Below are 19891 nucleotides of genomic sequence, written 5' to 3' on the forward strand. Positions count from 1 at the left end.
AAAAATTCACAATTCATTAATGAATGTATAGCTCAATGAGTGTATAGCCAAGTGAACCCATGTCTGTAATCACCACCCAGGTAAAAAATACAATATTACCAGTACATTATATCAGTATCTCAGAAGCCTGCCACATGCCTCTTCTTAATCTTCCAACCCTTTATAACACATCATTTTGAATAATTAATAAATAGGATAAATTAGGTTAGATTATTGTTCAGCAAACATTCATTGCCTTCACATTCAGGATAAGACTACTCATCCTGCCCCATTGATGCGGGGGCTTGGTCATCTGACTTTCTCTGGCCAATAGAATGTGGACAGAGGTAGCAGTGTGCCAATTCTGAGCCCACACTTTAAGAGACACAGTATGTTTCTGACCTCTGACACAAGGAGAGTATATACCCCAGGTAGCCACTGGGCCTACATCTTGAGCCCCAGAATGAGACACTAGAACAGAGCTGAATTGGTCAGCAGCCTGAATTGGAGCTGTCCCAGGAGACCTTCTACACTACACTTGCTCAGGAGAAAAATGAATTCTTTTTGTTAAATGCCATTGAGATTTGGTTGGCTACACAGCAAAGCCTGACTAATATAATCATCATCTAGTAAAACTCAGTAAAGCCTATGTGAATGAACACAAGTTATTACTCTGTGAATCCATTTAATGCTTTGTTCTCTTCAAACTTATGTTTATTATTAACTGTAGGATAATATTTAACTCTGACAAATTAAGACACTTCCTGGTCAGTGACTACTTGATACTTCCTTGATCTATTTCAAGAAACTGCTATTTTTAAGGCAAGAAAACAGCCACTACCAATCTTTTCATTTATTTAACAAGCATTTTTTTTCAGAAGACTGTTGTATATCACTGATTTAAATAGGACACCCCACACCAAAGCTTTGCTGTTTTTAAATATTACATAATAGTTAATTCTATAATATATAGTATCAAGTTTGAATATTTCATTCATAACCTTTAGAGAAGTTATAATTTATTCTCATTTTTATATTTTTATAAGATATCAACATCACAGAATGTTCAACACATATGAAACTGAAGGATAACTGGTGAAAATAAATATTGTGAAAATGCACTTTTTAGAAAAATGAGATAAAATGTATATACAAAATCTTCATAAATACTGAAAAAAATTGGATCACTAATGAAATAGTGATTTAAATTTAAATTCTATGTTCCCATGGAGAATTGGGCAAAGCCCTTCCTTCCTATGACAAAGTTCTGAAACGTCTTAAGAAACTCATTTCTAAAGGACCTCCACTCTCAAGAATAAAGACCTGCTAGAGCTCAAGTTCATTCAGCTCAGTTCCATTCCACCAACACTGAAACAAGTGCATGCTTTTTATGCCCCAGTTGGTTCTGGATGTCCAAAGACAGGTAAGATCTCAGTGAGCTCACAGACATGTAAATAAAACAACTAATAAAATTTGAAGTATGATGACATAGAGATCTGCACAAAATACTTCAGTGGGCATTAAATCCAATCTGAGGGTTAAATCATATTTATGATAATATCTCAATAAGAACCAACCAACCAATCACCAAGAATGATGAACTTTAACTTGTAGCCCATTAGGGATTTATAAAAATATAATTTTGCAGATTTTAAATACCACTTATTTTTTGGTGTATTTTCTGAACTAGTAGGCTATGGAGAATGGATCTTTTTGAATTGTGACACTGAATTCTTTACGCAGATCATCTTTTTATAAAATATATATTTATGGTTTCCTGTCTTAAAATGTAATTCAATCTTATTCTTCTACTTTCTCAAAGCAACTTTAAATTGCACATTTGATATTTTTAAAAAGTTTATTTATTTATTTGGGAGAGAAAGAGAGCTAGCGTGAGTGGGGGGGGGAGAGGGAGAGAAACAGAAAGAGAGAGAGAGAGAGAGAGAGAGAGAGAGAGAGAGAGAGAATCCTAAGCAGGCTCTGCACTGTCAGTGTGGAGCCTGAAGAGGCAGGGCTTGAATTCACGAATCACGAGATCATGACCTGAGTTGAAATCAAGAGACAGATGCTTAACCGACTGAGCCACCCATGCACCCCTTCCTTTGATTTTTAACATTAAATAATATCCATAAATTCAAGTGTAATCATTTATTTATAAAATGCAAGAAAAATATTCAACTGCTTTTCTCATTATATTCCTAAACTATAGCAGGAAGACTAGTGTTTACTAGGAAAATTTTTAGAAGTTATATGTTTTATATAAGTTTCTATGAATTTTTTAACATTCAGATTTCATCAAAACTGAATACAAAAATAAATTCTATAATTGACTTCTCATATTAACCTGTTTAAAATATAGGTAATTTCAAAAAAGATTTAGCATTGGTTTTATTTTTAAAGATTGTTTTTTTGCTCAAATATATTTATAAACTTTTCTAGCATGTAACAAATTCAAAATTACATATGAATGTATTCTTTTAAGTCTATTTGTTTACATCACTTGTTCATGGGATTTACAGGATTTTTGTAAGCCTCTTTTTAGTTTACAAAATTCTTTCAGTTTTGTATTGTTTTATTTAGTACTTTCCCTGAGCAGGAGGTATTATTATCAAAGCTATTTTATTGATGAGTAAATTGAGTCTCAGTGAGATTAAGTGACTTACACAGGTCACAAGCCTGGACAGCTAGGCCTGGAACCTATTTCCTTCGCACACTACTTACTTCATGTTAAGTAAGTTTTAACATAATTCTGCAAGCCCAGAATGGCCTTCACTCATTTGCTTTCTTTTAATTTCTATAATGTGGTTAAACTATATTTGACCCATTTAAGTCTGAAAAAAATAATTGACTCTTCTCTGTCCCTTTTTAAATTACTGCAATTGAGCTGAAGATCACCGGATATGGCAAATTACATGGAAGCTTTTTTTTTTTTTTTTAAAGATTTTATTTTTAAGTAATCTCTACACCCAATGTGGGCTCCAACTTAAAACCCTAAGATCAAGAGTTTTGTGCTCTACTGACTGAGGCAGTTAGGCACCCCTGGAAAATTGTTTTGAAGATATTTGACAGTTCAAAAGTCTGAGGTGCAGATCTTTGGTCACAGTTGTGCTTTTGTTTCAGTTTTAATTATAATGCTACTAGAACAATTCAGGAAAAACTACCTGGGAATTTAAATAAAGGAAACTATAGTTAAAGAAATTTCTAGGACACTGATAAAAAATTGTGAACTTGTTAAAAAAATGTTTCAAGTAACTACTGATAAATGACATTTCAGCTTTTAGTCTTTTATATTGAAAATATTTCTAAACTATATTAGGCTACTTTCATTCAGGAAATGATGTTTATTTTATTATTTTTTTAATTTGAGACAGAGACAGAGAGCAAGCAAGCAGGGGGGAGGGGCGAGGGAGAGAGAGAGAGAGAGAGAGAGAGAGAGAGAGAGAGAGAGAGAGAATTCCAAGCAGGCTCCACGCTCAGCACAGAGCCCAACACTGGGCTTGATCCTATAACCCTAGGATCATGACCTGAGCTGAAATCAAGAGTCAAACACTCAACCAACTGAGCCACTCAGGCGTCCCAGGAATGATGTTTAAAACTTCGTTCAATTTTTTAACAAAATCACTTATGATTTTACAGTGATTACATTAAGCAAGAGTTTTTCATGATAAAGTATGGGAGATGCAGATGTTGATGGTGTATGAGGATGGGCTTAGATATATGCTAAGGAAAAAAATCTTAAGATGCTCTCTTTCAGGATCCGCTTTTTTTCTGTAATTTATTTCCCTATAAATCCCAGATGATTACCATTAGTGCAAACATACTAAAACCTGAGGCAATGATAAAAATTTCTTTTAGAAGTGAGAGTGTTGCAAATATCTCACTTAGTGATTCAATAAGCACTTGAGCACCTACTTATTCCTTTTTGTGAGATAGGGATAATGATAGAACTTTTCTGTATTAATTGGGGCTTTTGGTTGAAAGCAACAGAAACAAACTCTGGCTAACTCATTCAGGAGAATGTATTGCACAAGTATCACGTAGCTCACACAATCACTGGTGATGATGGAGAAATGGTGTGTAAAATGTGCAGGGCCATCCATTTAGGATGTCACTGTTGGCACTGACACGACCAGACCTAGGTTGCCACAATTATCTACACCACTGTGAATTATCTCTATCTATGTATCTTTGCATCACTTTGTCCAGATGTCAAGTTTCAGGTGAGAGCATCCAATTGAGTTAACCCTAGGTCCCATACCACCACTATGGTATGCCTTAGTTGCCAGATAATGGGGAGAAGGACTTTGGCCAAAACTCCGTTTCCAAAGTATGAGGTGGGTCCTGCTCCAGGATGGCAATTCAGAAGCTAGGCAGGCAAAAAAAGCAAATCCTCATGGTCCTACCCCACAGGGCTGTGAGAATTTAGTGGGATAATCTATGTAAAGTGCTTAGTATAGTGCTAGCACACAGCAAGCATTCAATACATTCCAGCATTGTTATTATTATGTTAACGAGGCAGGCATTATGCTAATCTCCAGGAATAAAAAAAATAGTAGGGCGAAATTTCTAATTAAAAAGCTCAGTATTTTGGAGACTTGTTAGAGGGAAACAAATATAAAAACATAATGATAATACCACTTAATAAGTGCTACAATATAGGTATGAAGTGGGTGCTCTGGAAAATAGAGAAAAGAAATACAAATTCTGCCAGAGTCAGGACAGAGGAAATAACAGACTGAGTTTTGATGACAGGAGCATTATGAAAGGGTCTGGCATGCTTGAATTCCTATGACTAGGGTAAGTTCAGGATTGTGAAGGGTTCTATGTATCATATAAATGAGTTTTAACTGATCTGAAAGTCATCAGATTTTGGTAGAGGAGACGACATAATCCAATTCAAGAGGAGGGGTAACTAAGAGTGATGAGGGAATGGACTAGAATGAGCAGAGGCAATATCAAGAGTTCAGATAAAAGAAGAGAATGGCCTGTTCCAAAGCAAGATGGAGAGAAAGACATCAACTTAGAAATAAAATTATCATGACATAGAATGAACCGAATTTCAGTGACTCCAAAACTAGGAGTAAGAAAGGGAAGGAGTACTGAGTGACTTAGTAACCACATTTGAGACCAGTGGCTGTTAAAATCGTAATTATAATATGGCATACTGGCAGGGGAATTTCTTGAAGCAGATGGGAGGGGAAAGAGAAGGAGTCTGTGTGGGGTGTCTGGCCTGACTTAATTTAGGAATTGGCAACACAGATGTAGTTGAAGCTGATAAAGTGGATATTAATCAGAGAGGGTATAGAGACCCTTTAAATACATATGATATTGATTCCTATAAAAATGAAAAAAACCCCAAATAACAACAACAAAAAAACATAGGCACCTGGGTGGCTCAGTCGGTTAAGCGTCTGACTTCGGCTCAGGTCATGATCTCACTGTTCGTGAGTTCGAGCCCCGTGTCAGGCTCTGTGCTGAGAGCTTGGAGCCTGGAGCCTGCTTCGGATTCTGTGTTTCCCTCTCTCTCTGCCCCTCTCCTCCCCTCCCCTGCTCTCTCTCTCTCTCCTTCAAAAATAATAAACATGAAAAAAAATGAAAAAAAACCCACAAAATTTTGCAAATGGTTTCATAGAGGTTCTTGAAGCCCCCATCTTTGATGGGGGATCTATGGATCTCAGTTCAGGAATCCCTGGAGTAGTAGCACAAGGAGACTCAGGGAAGAGTTTCATAAATATGTAATGGGTGAGAGCAAAGTTGAAAAGCTTACAAATATGAAATAAATTGTTAAGATTAGTTTGGGTAGCAAATATGACACACTTATATCCACCATTCTAAAGACAGTAAATGCAGTTTCCTAGAACTTTCAACTCTCTTGCTGTCTCATTTATTCAATCATATCATCATCATCATCATCACCATCATAGGCACTGTTTAATGGGTAAGAACCATGTGAACACCAACCTACTTGACACTATGGAATCAAAGGCAAACAAGGAGCTTGTTGTCTGCCTACTCTTCCCCCAAAGAGCTTACAGTTCAGTTGGGGATACTTATAAGCAAAGTATCACTAGTAAAATAAGTGTTGGAAGAGATACGTGCAATGCGTTCTGAGATGAAAATGACCACCAAATTGCACTGAAGCTTTGGATAAGGGAGTTAGGAAAAACGTCTTCTTCTTTTTAAGTTTATTTATTTAAATAATCTCTAGACCCAATGTGGGGCTTGAACTCATGACCCTGAGATCAGGAGCTGCATGTTCTTCTGACTGAGTCAGCCAGGCACCCCAGAAAAAGTTAGAGGGGACAAATACTTTTTGTTCTAAATGATTCATTGGATTTATCCTGGCAACACTCCAATGTCATAAATAGTGTAACTGTCTTTTCTGAGCACACTATCACTTCAAAATGGCTTGAATGTAAAGTACAAGAAATGGAGAAAGACAGTGGGCAGAAAGGAGATTGGACAGGTAAGCAGGGCTAAGACAGTGGTCCAAAATGCAAGCGGTTCAAAAGACAAGCAGGTAACCGTGTGAAGCCTGGTTTAGGACAGCTTTAATGGGGTCTAGGATAGTGATGAACCGAGGAACAATGAAGAGGCATTAAAATTCAATTAAGAAAAAAGGCAAGAAAAATCCCCACTGTGCTAGCTAAACAAAAACATAAGAAGGATCACAGAAGACATCCTAAGTCATGTGGATTTATACTAAGGGTAGTAGAGTGTGACTATAGGAGTTTAGAAAGAGGAGTACATAGTCTTTTATAAAATAGAAACCTGGTGGCATTGTAGAGACTGGATTAGATGGGGACAGGATCACAGCATGGTTAAATGGTTAGGTGGCTAAAGCAATATGCAAGATCTGAAATGATGGTGACCTGAAAGGAGATAATGGTAGTAGCTACAAGGAAGAACTGGATACATTTGAGAGATATGGAGCTTGAGGCAAAGGGACTCCGTGATGGTTTGGAAGTGGGGGGAAAGGAGAGAGAGAGAGAGAGAGAGAGAGAGAGAGAGAAAAAACACAAGTCATTACTCACAATAAACTGTATCAGCTTCTATTGGTGTGCCAAAGCCTTATAATCTTAAATCCAAAATGAAGTCAAAGCAGTGAACTGAAATTACTCTCTCCTTCTTGTTCTTGTTTCTCTCTCTTTTCTCCAATTGTTTTGAAATCTAGTTTTATATACTTAAGACCTACTTCTTGGCAATCTGGAATTGAATTTCTGAGGTTGCTGTAAATTATTTCCTTTCTTGGTTTCTCTTCCTCTTTCTTACTTCCCTATTTTATTCCTAATATTTTCTTGTTTTAGTCGTATGCTAAAATATCTCATCATAATTTAGTTTTTCCACCAAAAGAACTGTAGAAAAATTTAGTATTTGAAACTTGTCTCTTATCAAAATCGTGTCGATTTCCTTAAGTTTCCTAGTTGCTACACAGAAATGTTGAGGAAAAAAATGTAATTCTCATATGTAAGTACTCTTTTTTCATTGGAGATATTTAGCATTACAGTCAATTACCATTTCATTTTCTTAAGCTTCTTTCGTTGTGAAGACGGTGTATGTTTTCATAATTCCGTTTTGCATAGGAACTTCATATTTAATATTCAAATATGATTCACAAGTATGTTACTTATAAAAACAGTATAATTTAAGCGACAAAGAATATCGTGTTCTAATAGATACATGTGACGGCAGTGGCGGGGGCCGGAGAAACGCAAAATTTCCATCTCAGACCCTCTGCTACCCAAAGGAGAACAGCAAGGTTGCTCCTTCCGTAGCGCAGCCCAGCCCAAGCCAACTCAGACTGGAGCCTAGTTTGCAGCAGTGATCTTCCCTTCGCAACAACGTGTGTTGTTCCCGCCTTCCCTCTAGCGAAACGCGGCGTCCTAGCCCCCAGCCCTGAACAACTTTCTCCGTGAACTGATTCTTGCTGTTGCCAGACTGCGCAGTCACCGCATCCAGACCGGAGAGAACTTGCTTTGCCCCCACGGCGAAGAAGGCGGGGTCGCAGCGGGACGAACAGGGATAGAAAGCTAGCTCCACCGCAGCCCCTTCCGGCGCCCTGGGACGCCCACCTCAGCCCTGGAGGCTTTGCGCTGCCCTCGGGGGGCGAGCGGAGGGGCGGGGCGGCCGCGGGCGCCCAGCGCCCCCTCTCGGAGCGCGCGTTCGTGCGCTCGCGCTCCCGGTCGGCCCGCCCCGGCCCGCAGCGCCCCCGCCCCCTCGGGCGCTCCGTAGCCGTGACGTGCGCGCGCTGGGGCCGGGGACTCGGCGGGGCGCCGGCCGGCGGGCGGAGACGGACCCGGGATCTGTCCGAGCAGGAAGCGAGCCGGAGCCCGGTCGCCGCCGCCGCCCTGTCGCCGCCGCCGCCGCCACCGCGACTCTGAACTCGTTCACGTCGTCGGCCTTTTCGGTCAACTTCATCACCTCCCACCCCGCCCTTCACCTCACCGGCCACAGGTAGCCTCGCCGCCGCGCACCTGCCTTCGCGTCCGCACCGGTGAGTGACCCTGAGCCCCTGCTTCGGGGCGTCAGCGTCAGGGCCTCGCTTCCCCTGGCGGGCCCTGCTTCGGGGCCTCCTCGGGCAGCCCGGGGAACGACGGCTGGTTTCACCTCCCGAGGACGCGTGTGGGTGAAGCAGGTGATGGGTGGGCCCGGGCGGCGGCGGCGGCGACGGCGACTCACAGTAGTGCCAGGGCTGGTTCTCATTTCCACAGGACAATGAGAGTCTCCTTTCATGGGTTTATCGTCACCAGGATACCTTTGTGTATCTTCTCTAGCTCCCAGGTAGAAGCAGGGCACTCAGGTGTCCCATTCTGACTTGGACACTCCGTGATAATTTTCTCTTAAGTCAACAAGCTTAAAATCCAGTGTAGGAATGGAGCCGTTTGTCCTGAGATACGAGGATCAGGTGCCAGCCAATATTAAATTAATAGTTTAACCAGGTAGGAGACCAGGTTGGGACTGTCTAAAGCTGTGGTTTTAGTTTTTAAGTTGTCCAGTATTTTGAGTATGTTAATTTATATGCGTACTACTGAACAAGAGTTTTTTATATTTGTTAACGTTCAAAAGCCCCTTAAAACCATTAAAATGCTCAAAATCTGGGATTTTAAGTAGGAAATAATTTGGTAGGGTTGTTACTAGAACACCCGTGTCAGAAATACTGTTTCTATACAATTTAAGAAAACAAGTGACGCTTTTTCTGGTATAAAGTTGCGGTGGAGGAATGCTTGTATCCTAAGCTGCAGATATTAGTGAACAACTAGGAACACTATTTCAACTTCACAGATTGCTGTACATGCTAAATAAAAATTTCATTTGGTGTTATGCTCTGGTGGTGTAGATCCAATGTATCTAAATATAGTCAGGGTTTGAGAGTTTTAAAAATTCTTAAGATTCAGTTGACACTGTTCACACCGTAAAATGTGAATCTTGAACTTGGGCTGGTAATGGTCACGGTACAAAGGTTGGCAGCAAAACGGCATATCTGTACAAATTAACTAAACTTCATGGGTATCTTGGGCTGTGTTTTTACAATTGGAAATTGTTTAGTGAAAAAATTACATTGGTGTTTTTTATCATTAATTTTAGAAACATTACAAATTGGGCTGTAGCCAGAGCTTGAAACAATGCAACCGTTCAAAATAACTCATTGACTTTTAAATATCCAGCTCGTTTTGAGTATTTTAAGTTGTGCAGAATTAGATGCACAGTGGTAAACAGAAGTCATTTTGGTCTTAAGCAGATTTGCCCATTGTGTTTGTATGTTCTGTGTGACATACTATTTATCGTTCTCCCAGTTTGAGTTACATTTTTGTTTTCCAAAACTAAGTTTTAAAGAGGGAGTAACAGAAATGATGAATGACTTTAAGAAAAGATGATCATGATTAAAAACTCTAAATATATACTGTATAAAACTATAATATACATATATTATTCATTAGTGCCCAGAAATGTGAGCAAGAAAAATGTAATGAACTATAGCAGTATTTAATGTAAATTAATTCAGGGTATTAAAAACAGATCATAAATCATAACCCATGGAGCTCATTTGAAGTGGATTTTTTTCCCCCTCTGTTTATGTTTATATGATCAAGTTTTAAAATAACAGTGGGCAGGAAATCTGAGAGTGGCTGAAGGCTCTTTTCTCATCCTGTTGTGACTCTGCCTGGAGACTGTGGTGTATCATGTAGCCCATTGTTTAGATAACTGGGCTGTCTCTGGATTCTAAAGTACTGTTCCTTTTTCATAGAGTTTTAAGATTTTTGAGCATGTGAGGTTTGAATAAGTCTAAGTACCGCAAACATAAAAAAAAAATTAACTAATTTTCACTGTTGATCATTGAAGCTTTACTTTGGTATGTAAAATGTCAGTTTTAAAAAGATTTCTAACCTCTGAACATTTCTGTATATTAAAACATTTTCATCTGAAAAAGGTATTACAGCTTTAATAAATCTCATACAGTTTGTGATCCCCTTAATGAGGCACTTTATAATAATTTGTGAACTGGCCGTTTAGTTGTATAAGATAGTCACCCATTTATTAAGCATCTGCCATAATCAGAACACAAACCAAGGGATTTGATTTACAAAATAATTTTCAAGGTTGGTGGTCTTGTCCTCTTACACATGAGGAAATTTAAGCTTAGAGGATTAAATATTTGTACAAGGTCTTACAGCTTCACACGAACAAAGTCTGCATTCACACCTAAGTCTTCTGACCATGAAACCCCTGTCCTTTCCATTGGACCTGGTTGCCTTGATCTCAGTTCATTTGGTAGACCGTTCAAATAAACCTGCAGAACTGGTATTGTGTTAAAGAATGTAACTTGAAGAAAGCACACAGGAGTGCGAATGAGATAGGTCATGAATGTGGTTCTGGAACTAATGTTGAATTCTGTTTTGTCATTTTTAAGTTGACAACTTTGAACAGTAATGTGTTGCTTTATCATTTCCTTTTTTTTTTTTTTTTTTTTTTTTTAAAAGAGAGAGTATGTGCGTGAGTGGGAGAAGAGGGGCAGAGGGAGAGAGAGAGAGAATCTTAAACAGGCCCAGTGTGGAGCCTGACATGCAGCTCGATCCCACAATCGTGGGATCATGACCCGAGCTGAAATCAAGAGTCACTCAACCAGTGGAGCCACCCAGGCACCCCACTTTATCATTTCTGATGTAAATTCTAGAATATTATGCATACTGTGCACTTTTTATTTTGATGGGTTCATAGGAATTAGAATTAATAACACTGGTTTTCATTGTCTATAAAATGAATAGTATAGTGTTCCTGTTTAGGATAAAACTTTATATTTTCTTCAAATGAGAAAGATCATTGCCCATAAATACAGTAGCTATCTTTCAGATATTAACTGTGTAATCCTGGTGTTGGGGGCTTGTTTTCAAATTATTATTAAATTGTCACCTGTACTGTTAGGACGATTTTTTTATGGCCTGTGTTTATTTCAGGAATGTCCTTTAAACTATAATAGATATAAAGGACAAAAATGAGCACGCAAAGTCCATCTTTTGTAGCAAAGTAGGAGTTCTTTCAACAGAAGAATGTAGTTGTATTTGGGTAAATGAGAAAGAAGAAAAATGGTAGGACAGCTGAGTTGGGTGACTGTGTTTACAGATATTTCATTATTTGGTTTGAACTATTAGGAATTTTGCATCTCAAGGATACTAATATTCAACAGTAAATACAAAACCATCATCCAAGGGCTTAATATAAATTATTAATGGATGATCTGTAACACATCTCCGTGTGTGTGTGTGTGTGTGTGTGTGTGTGTGTGTGGATAATCAAGAACTAACATTAAATAAGCTTAAATTCGATTTTTGAGGCATTATATAATATTCAGAGGACCCAGGAAGTTTACCATTTAAAACAGTTATGCTTTTATTTGACAAATTTAGTGGACTATTCATTATTAATAATCTTAAAATGTAAGTGTTGGAATATTTTTGCATGTTTGGTTTTCAAAAATAAACTTAAAAAAAAAGTTTCATTCATTTTTGAAAGAGAGAGACAGAGCACAAGCAGGGGTAGGGTGGAGAGAGAGGGGGACACAGAATCTGAAGCAGGCTCCAGGCTCTGAGCTGTGAGCACAGAGCCCGACGCGGGGCTCAAACTCCCGAACCGCAAGATGATGACCTGAGTCAAAGTCGGATGCTCAACCGACTGAGCCACCCAGGCACCCCTAAACTTTTTTTCTTATTTAGTGTAAGAATGACCTGGTAGTTTGAGAAGTGACCACTAGTCCACCAAAAGTTCTCCCTGTAAATGCTGAAGCATAGAATGTAAAACTGGAAGAAAAAATCTGGCATCTTCAGAAATCTTGCTAGTGTTAAAGAGAAGGGAAGTCTTTTTCAATGCAGAAAGCATAACTCCAGTGAAACCACAATATTGAAGTACATTCTTTGGGTGATATTCACATAGGTGAATATTTATATCTAGGCTGAGTAATGTGCACAAAGGAAGGTGGTGCTTTTGAGAAAACCACAGGCATCTTTTATATAAGTTACGTCACTTGTTATTTTATTTGAAAGTAACCTGCTACTTAACCTTTACAAGATATGGTATTGCATATAGCAGAATTTTAAAATTTATATGTGAATGAATATCTTTTTTTTTTTTAATCTTTATTTATTTTTGAGAGAGAGAGATGGAGTGTGAGTGGGGGAGGAACACAGAGAGAGGGAGACACAGAATCCAAAGCAGGCTCCAGGCTCTGAGCTGTCAGCACAGAGCCCAATGTGGGGCCTGAACTTACAAACCTGTGAGTTCATGACCTAAGCTGAAGTCAGATGCCTAACCAACTGAGCCACCCAGGCGCCCCTGGATGAACATCTTTTCAACAAATATTTACTGAGGGCCTAGTATATTTGAAACCTGGCTAGGCAGAAACTGTTTCTTCTGCGTACTGGCAGATCTTTGGATCTAGCAAATACAAAGAGTGGCAGAGACATAAAAAGAAAGGTAAATAGAAACATCCATTTAAAATCTGTTGAAGTTTATATCAAATTTAACAACTTACATTTGTATGGCACTTTATTGTTTTGGAAATCATTTTGTGTACATTTGGTCCTTAAAACAACTTGTTGAAGTAGATATGATAAACTTACTCCTACTCTGCAGATGAGAAAGTGGGGACAAAAAAATTAAGCACTTGTTGAAGGATACATAGGTGGCTGCCTAGAAGAATAGCTGAGAATGGAACTTCTGTCTGTGTATTCCCATAGTAGATCACAGTTCTCTTATCTCTTAGGTGTTAGTTGGTGTCAGCCTCTTAGTGGTGACTTCATTTTGTGGCTTCAGTTTGAATGGTTCCAGAAATTCTGAAAAGTCAGCATCACTAAAGTGATAATTGTTAAATGGTTACTAGGTTTGTTTTTTTTTTTTTTTTTCTTCATATAAAGCAGGAGATGAGCATGATGCATTATTATGGAACTACTTTAACATTTTTTTTTTTTTAACGTTTATTTATTTTTGAGACAGAGAGAGAGCATGAACGGGGGAGGGGCAGAGAGAGAGGGAGACACAGAATCCAAAACAGGCTCCAGGCTCTGAGCTGTCAGCACAGAGCCCGACGCGGGGCTCGAACTCACAGACCGTGAGATCGTGACCTGAGCCGAAGTCGGCCGCTTAACCGACTGAGCCACCCAGGCGCCCCAGCATTTTTAGTAGATTAATGGAGCTGAGGTTAGTATATGTGTTGCCATAGCAAGCACATGGAGCTGAGGTTAGTAATTAACTTTTCTAGTTGGAGAGTTTTTAAAGGACACACATCTGTTTTAAGAAAGAAAGGAGAGTTCTATGGTAAGGCCGGCTTCAGATGCAGCAGCAGCTTGGGTGGCTTCGGTGAGGAAGTGTGAGAGTTCCAACTTTCTTCCGGGCCTGAGAGATTTTTCGTGGGGAGGGTCGCAGTGTCAGAGAAAAAGCAGCTTGTAGGCTTGGGTCTCTTGGAGGAGGATGAGGAGTTCAAGGAGTTCCCTGCGGAAGAGTGGGCTGGTTTAGGTGAAGACGAAGATTCAGATGCACATGTCTCGGAGGATAATTGGGATGATGACAGTGTAGAGGATGACTTCTCCAATCAGTTACAACCTGAACTAGACAAACATGGTTATAAGATGGAGACCTTGTAGCATCCAGAAGTGTTGAAGCAACCTAAACTTGAACTGTCTACTAAATTCTAGGACACAGAACCCAGGATGGAACACTTACAAAAATATGTTTATTTCATTACCTGCTTGGATTTTTGTGTGTGTTTGTATCACATCTTAAAAAAAAGGAGAAAAATATTCTGGGGGAATTTTGAAAATAACTTTTATTACTTGCCACATTGATACTGGTTTGATAATTATGCTTGTTTTTTTGTAAAGATTCACTAATGAGCTAAGGTGTGTCTGCATTGGTACCTTTAGGCCTTTGTTCACTTAACAGATATTTGAGTGTCTGCTATGAGCCAGGCACTGTTCTAAGTGTTGGTGATACAGTGATAAATTAACACCAAGTCCCTGTGCTGAGTGACATTTTATTGTTGTTTTGAATTAAGTTAATTATAGACTCTTCATACTAGTGTGTAATCAACAGGCCTGACCCTAAAGTTGGGAAATAGTTGTCAAGTAGTACAATTTGATGGCTACTCAAAGACTCATTTACTCTGAAATATTTTATGCCTGGCATTGTAACACTGAGTTATAACACTGTTACCCGTCTACTCCTGATAAGTAAGCATATGTTCCATTTTTTATCTCAGTCTCAGGAAACAAAGCTGGGAGAAAATAAATGGGACCTACGATTGATATGTTGGACTAGCAGCTATTGTTTATTGAGTTGTTGCTTTTGCTATGTGTTAGATACTATGTCAAGCAAGTACTTTATGTACATTGTCTCAGCTAATCACTACTTAGTGCACTTGGTATTATGACCCATAATTTATAGACTGGGAAACTGAGGCACAGAGATGTTAAATTTACTCAGGCTCACAGTGGAAATGGAGTTTGGAGATACTTAGCATGCAGTAGGTAAGAGTAGAAAGAGTGCTGATATATACACAGATTTGTGATGTTCTACCACAATGTGATAGCATACCATGTAAGTGGAAGGCCTCGGTGAGTGAGGAGGGATGGGGAGTCAGGAGAGCTTGTTGTGGGGAGGGAGTGGACAGGGAGGATTATTGATTGTCTAACTGCTTGGCCCTTAGGCTTAATCCTTTTTGTGACAGTCCTGAGGCTCCAGAGTTGCATTTAGGTACAAGTACTAGCTTGTCCAGTGTATAGGTAAGAGGGACTGGCAGACCAGAGGTGATCCTAGTTTTACCGGTCATTACTTTGGTCAGATTACTTAGTTTCTCTGGGTTTCAGTTTTCTTATCTGTAAAATGGGGGCAATATTACCTACCTGGTGTGGTTCTTGTGAGAACCAAATTAGATAATAATACATGTGAAACACATCTCACAGTGGTATATAATTAGTGTGCATTATTATTGTGACTATGCTTTAAAAATTTTTTTGTTTGGCAATATTTTTTTTTAAGGTTTATTCATTTTTGAGAGACAGAGAGTGAGTAGGGGAGAGGTAGAGAGAGACGGAGACACAGCATCTGAAGTAGGCTCCAGGCTCCAGGCTGTCAGCACAGAGCCCGACGCGGGGCTCGAACCCATGAACTGCAAGATCATCACCTGAGCCGAAGTCAGATGCTTAACTGACTGAGCCACCCAGGCACCCCTGTTTGACAATATTTAATGTGAAATATTCAGTCAAAGAGAAAAAAATGTATTGGAGATTTGGGTGGAATCTTGAAGTTGGCCAGTTTTAAGAAGTTCTGAAATTTAGGTGTGCATCAGAATTACCTGGGAACTGGTAGAAACACTTGTCAGGAAGGTGTGGGTGGAACCTGGGCTTAGCATTTTGACAAATTTCTTGGTTGAATTTACTTGTACACCAAAATTTGAGAACCACTGGTTTAAAACTTTTCTTCATCTTGTACTTAGGGAGGGCTTTAACAATAACAACAAAAAAAATTGTTTGGATTAACCAGACAGTGTATGGTAGAAGGAAGTGAAATATCAGTTACCAGAATCCCTTCATCGATTTTTTTTCCCCTGTTAAGCTTATTTGTGGTCTATAGGCATTTATCTTGGGAGGACAGTGCAGTGTTGAATTTCACACCTAAATTTAATTGCAATGAGTTTTTCAGCTTTTACCCAGTTTCATTTGGAAGTGAGCTGATTATATTTAATTTTTAAACAATTATAGAAATAGCAATATTACAAATAAGTAGTACTTACTTGTATTAAGACCTTGTTATATCTTAAGACCTTGTTAAACTTTTAAAATTGGATTTCTTTAGATAATGTGCTATTTTGGACTAACCAGACTTGATATTGTTAACTGCATCAGGCAAGCTCCTAGCAGGAAAGAGATTTTATCCTTGATGGTACAAAAGAACAGATTACCGAGGTTAGAGAACAAACAAGAAGTGGAGGGGGGTTGGTGGGGTGGGGTGGGGGTGCTTGAAAGAAGCACTCAGGGGATAGCAATGGTGAGAAGCCCTTAATTCTCCAGAGATTACCAGAGCTGAGAGTTGAGAGCTGGAATTGTGGAGGAGGGCCCCAGGGAACTGTGGCTTTAAGGCAGGCCTGACTGTCAGGGAGGGAGGGAGGGGAAGTTCCTGACCTCTCCTCCCTCTTTTCGGTCTTGTTCATTGGCTTGCATTGCTTGAACCCAGCTGGGGAGCCTAGGTGGTGATCTCTGCAGGCTCATCCTCCCAGGGCTGGAACAGAGCAAAGGATGGATTGTGGGTTTGTTGCAGCAAGTGGAGAATAAATAAGGCATTGCTTAGAACCTTTGGGAATTTGTAGCATTTCCTTGGTACAATTTAAATAACTTTGAGAGTTGTGATACATCTCAAAAATACTTGAGACTACCTGTCTTATACATGCTTAGAAAATAGTTCATTCGCTTTCTCATTTAATTGGACAGTTATTTTAGGAGGGTTTATTTTTTTTTAAAAGTAATTTCTATGCCCAACATAAGGCTTGAACTCACTATCCAGAGATCAAGAGTTGCATGCTGTATCGACTGAGCCAGCCAGGCTCCCCTTAGGAACTTTTGATGATCCATATAACCCAATGAGAAACATAACCTAGGTCTATTGGCATAAAATCCTTTTATTAATATATTGTTGTGCTTTAATGAGGTTTCTGAAATTAGGTAGTCTTGGTTTGGTAGAGTAAATGTTTTTCATAGAAAATTACTTTAAAAAAATTTTATTTATTTTGGGAAAGTATGCATGAGTTGGGGAGGGGTAGAGAGAGAGGGAGAGAGAGAATCCCAAGCACTCTCTGTCAGCACAGGGCTCATGGACTCATGAACTTGTGAGATCATGACCTGAGCTAAAATCAAGAGTCGGATGGTTAACTGACTGAGCCACCCACATGCCCCTGAAAAAAATCTTTTAATGACTAAGTTAAAAAAAATTAAAAAAAAATTTTTTTTTTTGTCAAGAAGAGGGCTTTGCCTTATGGAACTTTTACCTCCTGTTCATCTGAACTCTTGATAGCAAAAAGACCAGAACTCTTGATAGCATAATGTAGTAACAGTTCATAGAAGTAAGGCTGTTGTGAAATAATTGTCCTTCCTCCCCAAGTCCTTTTAAAGACACTTTAAATTTCTGTATACATCTGTTGCAGTTTGGGGTTACTCAACTGTCTTTTGTTAATGCTAGTTTTACCTAGTTAACCTGAATTCTGGGTACAAGTTTAAATCCATGTCTTTTATTTTGGACAAATTCCTGAGGATTACTAAAACGGGTTTCTCTTCTTAAAGAGATGGTATGAAGGTCCCTAGTATATGAGCAGTACTGCCCACCAAAAACAATTAGATTATATTTATATTTTCTTTCTACTTTTGAAGGTTTCAGGGAAAAGAAGTACAAGATTTTACTCAGATTAAACAAATCTTGTGAGACATCTGCACATTACGTGAGACTACTTGTTTCAAGTACAGTTAGACTAGGTCTTGTTCACAGCCTCCAGAAAAGGAACAACTAACCGTATAGTCTAGGACTGAGCAAATTAATCAAATAAGAAACACCTGGTTATGAGACTAAATAAAGGATACTTCCGGGTGTAATTATAATTGGGTCTTTTTTTTTTTTTTTTTTTTTTTTTTTTTTTTTTTTTTTAGAAACAAATATGTTTATAAGCTTGTCTTAAAAGCATATGGTACAAAGAAATAAAACAGGTTTGGAGTAAATCATAGAGTACCTGTGTTTGAAATGGTACATTTAGGTATCTTCTCTGTGAGTGGGCTTTTTTTTTGTCTTTTTTGAAAAAGAGAAATTTCAGACTTTTTTGGGATCTTCTAAAAACATAGTATTTATTTTGATTTGGGCTGATAGAATTAGTATCCCAAAGGGGAGAATTGAGGCTGTTGGTTTTTCCATGTTGTGCTCTTTGAATTTCCTTGATTTGAGGATTGAGTTATTCCAGAGAGAACTGTTCTCCAGTTCCTTGTTATTTTTTTTCTAAAATTAGATGAAACAACTGTGTTTTGGTTTGTGGGCATGATTTGCTGTTTGTTATCCTTTTGGTATTTTGAGGAAGAACAAAGTGTATTCATGTGTATGTGTTTTGAGGAGGAATGTATTAGTTCTCTGCTCTTCCTGTCCATCATTATTGGCTTGAAGATGAGAGTAGATGATTTTATGTATCTTTTAATCCTTTTGCTTGAGGTTTCAAACAAAACTATATCTTGTGTTGGCCATCGAGATGATGGAGAAAACAGATGAATGCTTAATGTAGAACTAGTCACTGGGTATTCCATGGCAAATTGAGAAGGTGGGGAGGGCAAGGAAGATGGGAATTGCCTGGGTTTGAGCATATGACAGATTTCACTATAGATGTTTTAGAGCCCAGAAAAAATATGTCAGTCAGAATTTTGCATCTCATAGATACATTCTCCTGATAAGTTTGCCTTTTTTTTTTTTTTTTTTTTTTTAAGAGAGAGAGAGAGCACGAGCCAGGGAGAGCCACACAGGGGAAGGGAGGTGGGAGGGAGAGAGAGAGAGAGAGAGAGAGAGAGAGAGAGAGAGAGAGAGAATGAGAGAGAATATCTCCATACCTCCATATGGAATAACTCCATACCAAGCTGACTCCATACTCAGTGTGGAGCTTGATGTGGGCTCCATCCAGCACCCTGGGATGATGACCTGAGCTGATACCAAGAGTTGGAGGTTTAACTGATTGAGCCACCCAGGTGCCCTCCACCTTTACAGTTTTTAAACCCTTTCACTGCCCATTTTGATTACATACTTCATGAATTTGCTTTAAACAAATGTATTCCTGTAAAGTTTTGTGTAAGTTAAATAAAGAATTGAACTGTAATTTCATATTATCCTGGGAAAGTTTCTTATTTATTTAAAGTATTCCATTAGTGATTTCTTTTGTAAGGGGAAGAATCCTTTTTTCAACAAATGATTGTTTTTTAGATTGTACTAATATATATGGATATTTCACATATTATTGTTGTATAAACATAGGTCTGGCTAAATACACATTTCATATAAATATGTTTAAATTAAATTTGGTCTCATATTGTGTTTGATATTACCAATAAAAAGGGATTGGGTAATAGAGATTTTTCTTAAATAAATGCTGTTTCTTGGATTTGTACTAAAATGTCCTTTGGTAGGCTTATCTACTAAGAATAATATTCTTTTAAGCAGTAGATTGAGGTTCAGTATATAATGTAATAGTAAATTCTTTTTTTTTTTTGTAAATTCTTTGTGTGTCATAAAATTTATTAGGTAAATGATAGTATTCTGCTTTAAAGGTAAAATCAGTGTTTTGTGTGGCCTGAAGTAAATTGTCTGAAAATAACAGTTAAATTTAGAGAGATAGTTTTATTAAAAAATTATT

General features: G+C 38.4%; 2 protein-coding genes across 8 annotated transcripts in view; both read left to right on the top strand.

The window, feature by feature from the left end:
- The first annotated feature begins 8260 nt into the window (after positions 1-8260).
- The window catches only part of MYO6 (myosin VI), a 143253-nt gene continuing 131622 nt past the window's right edge, over positions 8261-19891 (top strand). For all 7 annotated transcript variants that reach the window (XM_042986692.1, XM_042986693.1, XM_042986695.1 and 4 more), the window contains exon 1: positions 8261-8473. The gene's annotated coding sequence lies outside the window, so the exon portion shown is untranslated. The remainder of the gene's footprint in view (positions 8474-19891) is intronic.
- On the top strand, positions 11546-14191 carry LOC122238846 (26S proteasome complex subunit SEM1-like). The gene is made up of 2 exons (XM_042987610.1): positions 11546-11564; positions 13843-14191. The coding sequence occupies exons 1-2, from the start codon at positions 11546-11548 to the stop codon at positions 14109-14111; spliced, it is 288 nt and encodes a 95-aa protein (XP_042843544.1). The 3' UTR covers positions 14112-14191.

This window comes from Panthera tigris, chromosome B2, assembly GCF_018350195.1.
Source record: "Panthera tigris isolate Pti1 chromosome B2, P.tigris_Pti1_mat1.1, whole genome shotgun sequence".
NCBI lineage: Eukaryota > Metazoa > Chordata > Mammalia > Carnivora > Felidae > Panthera > Panthera tigris.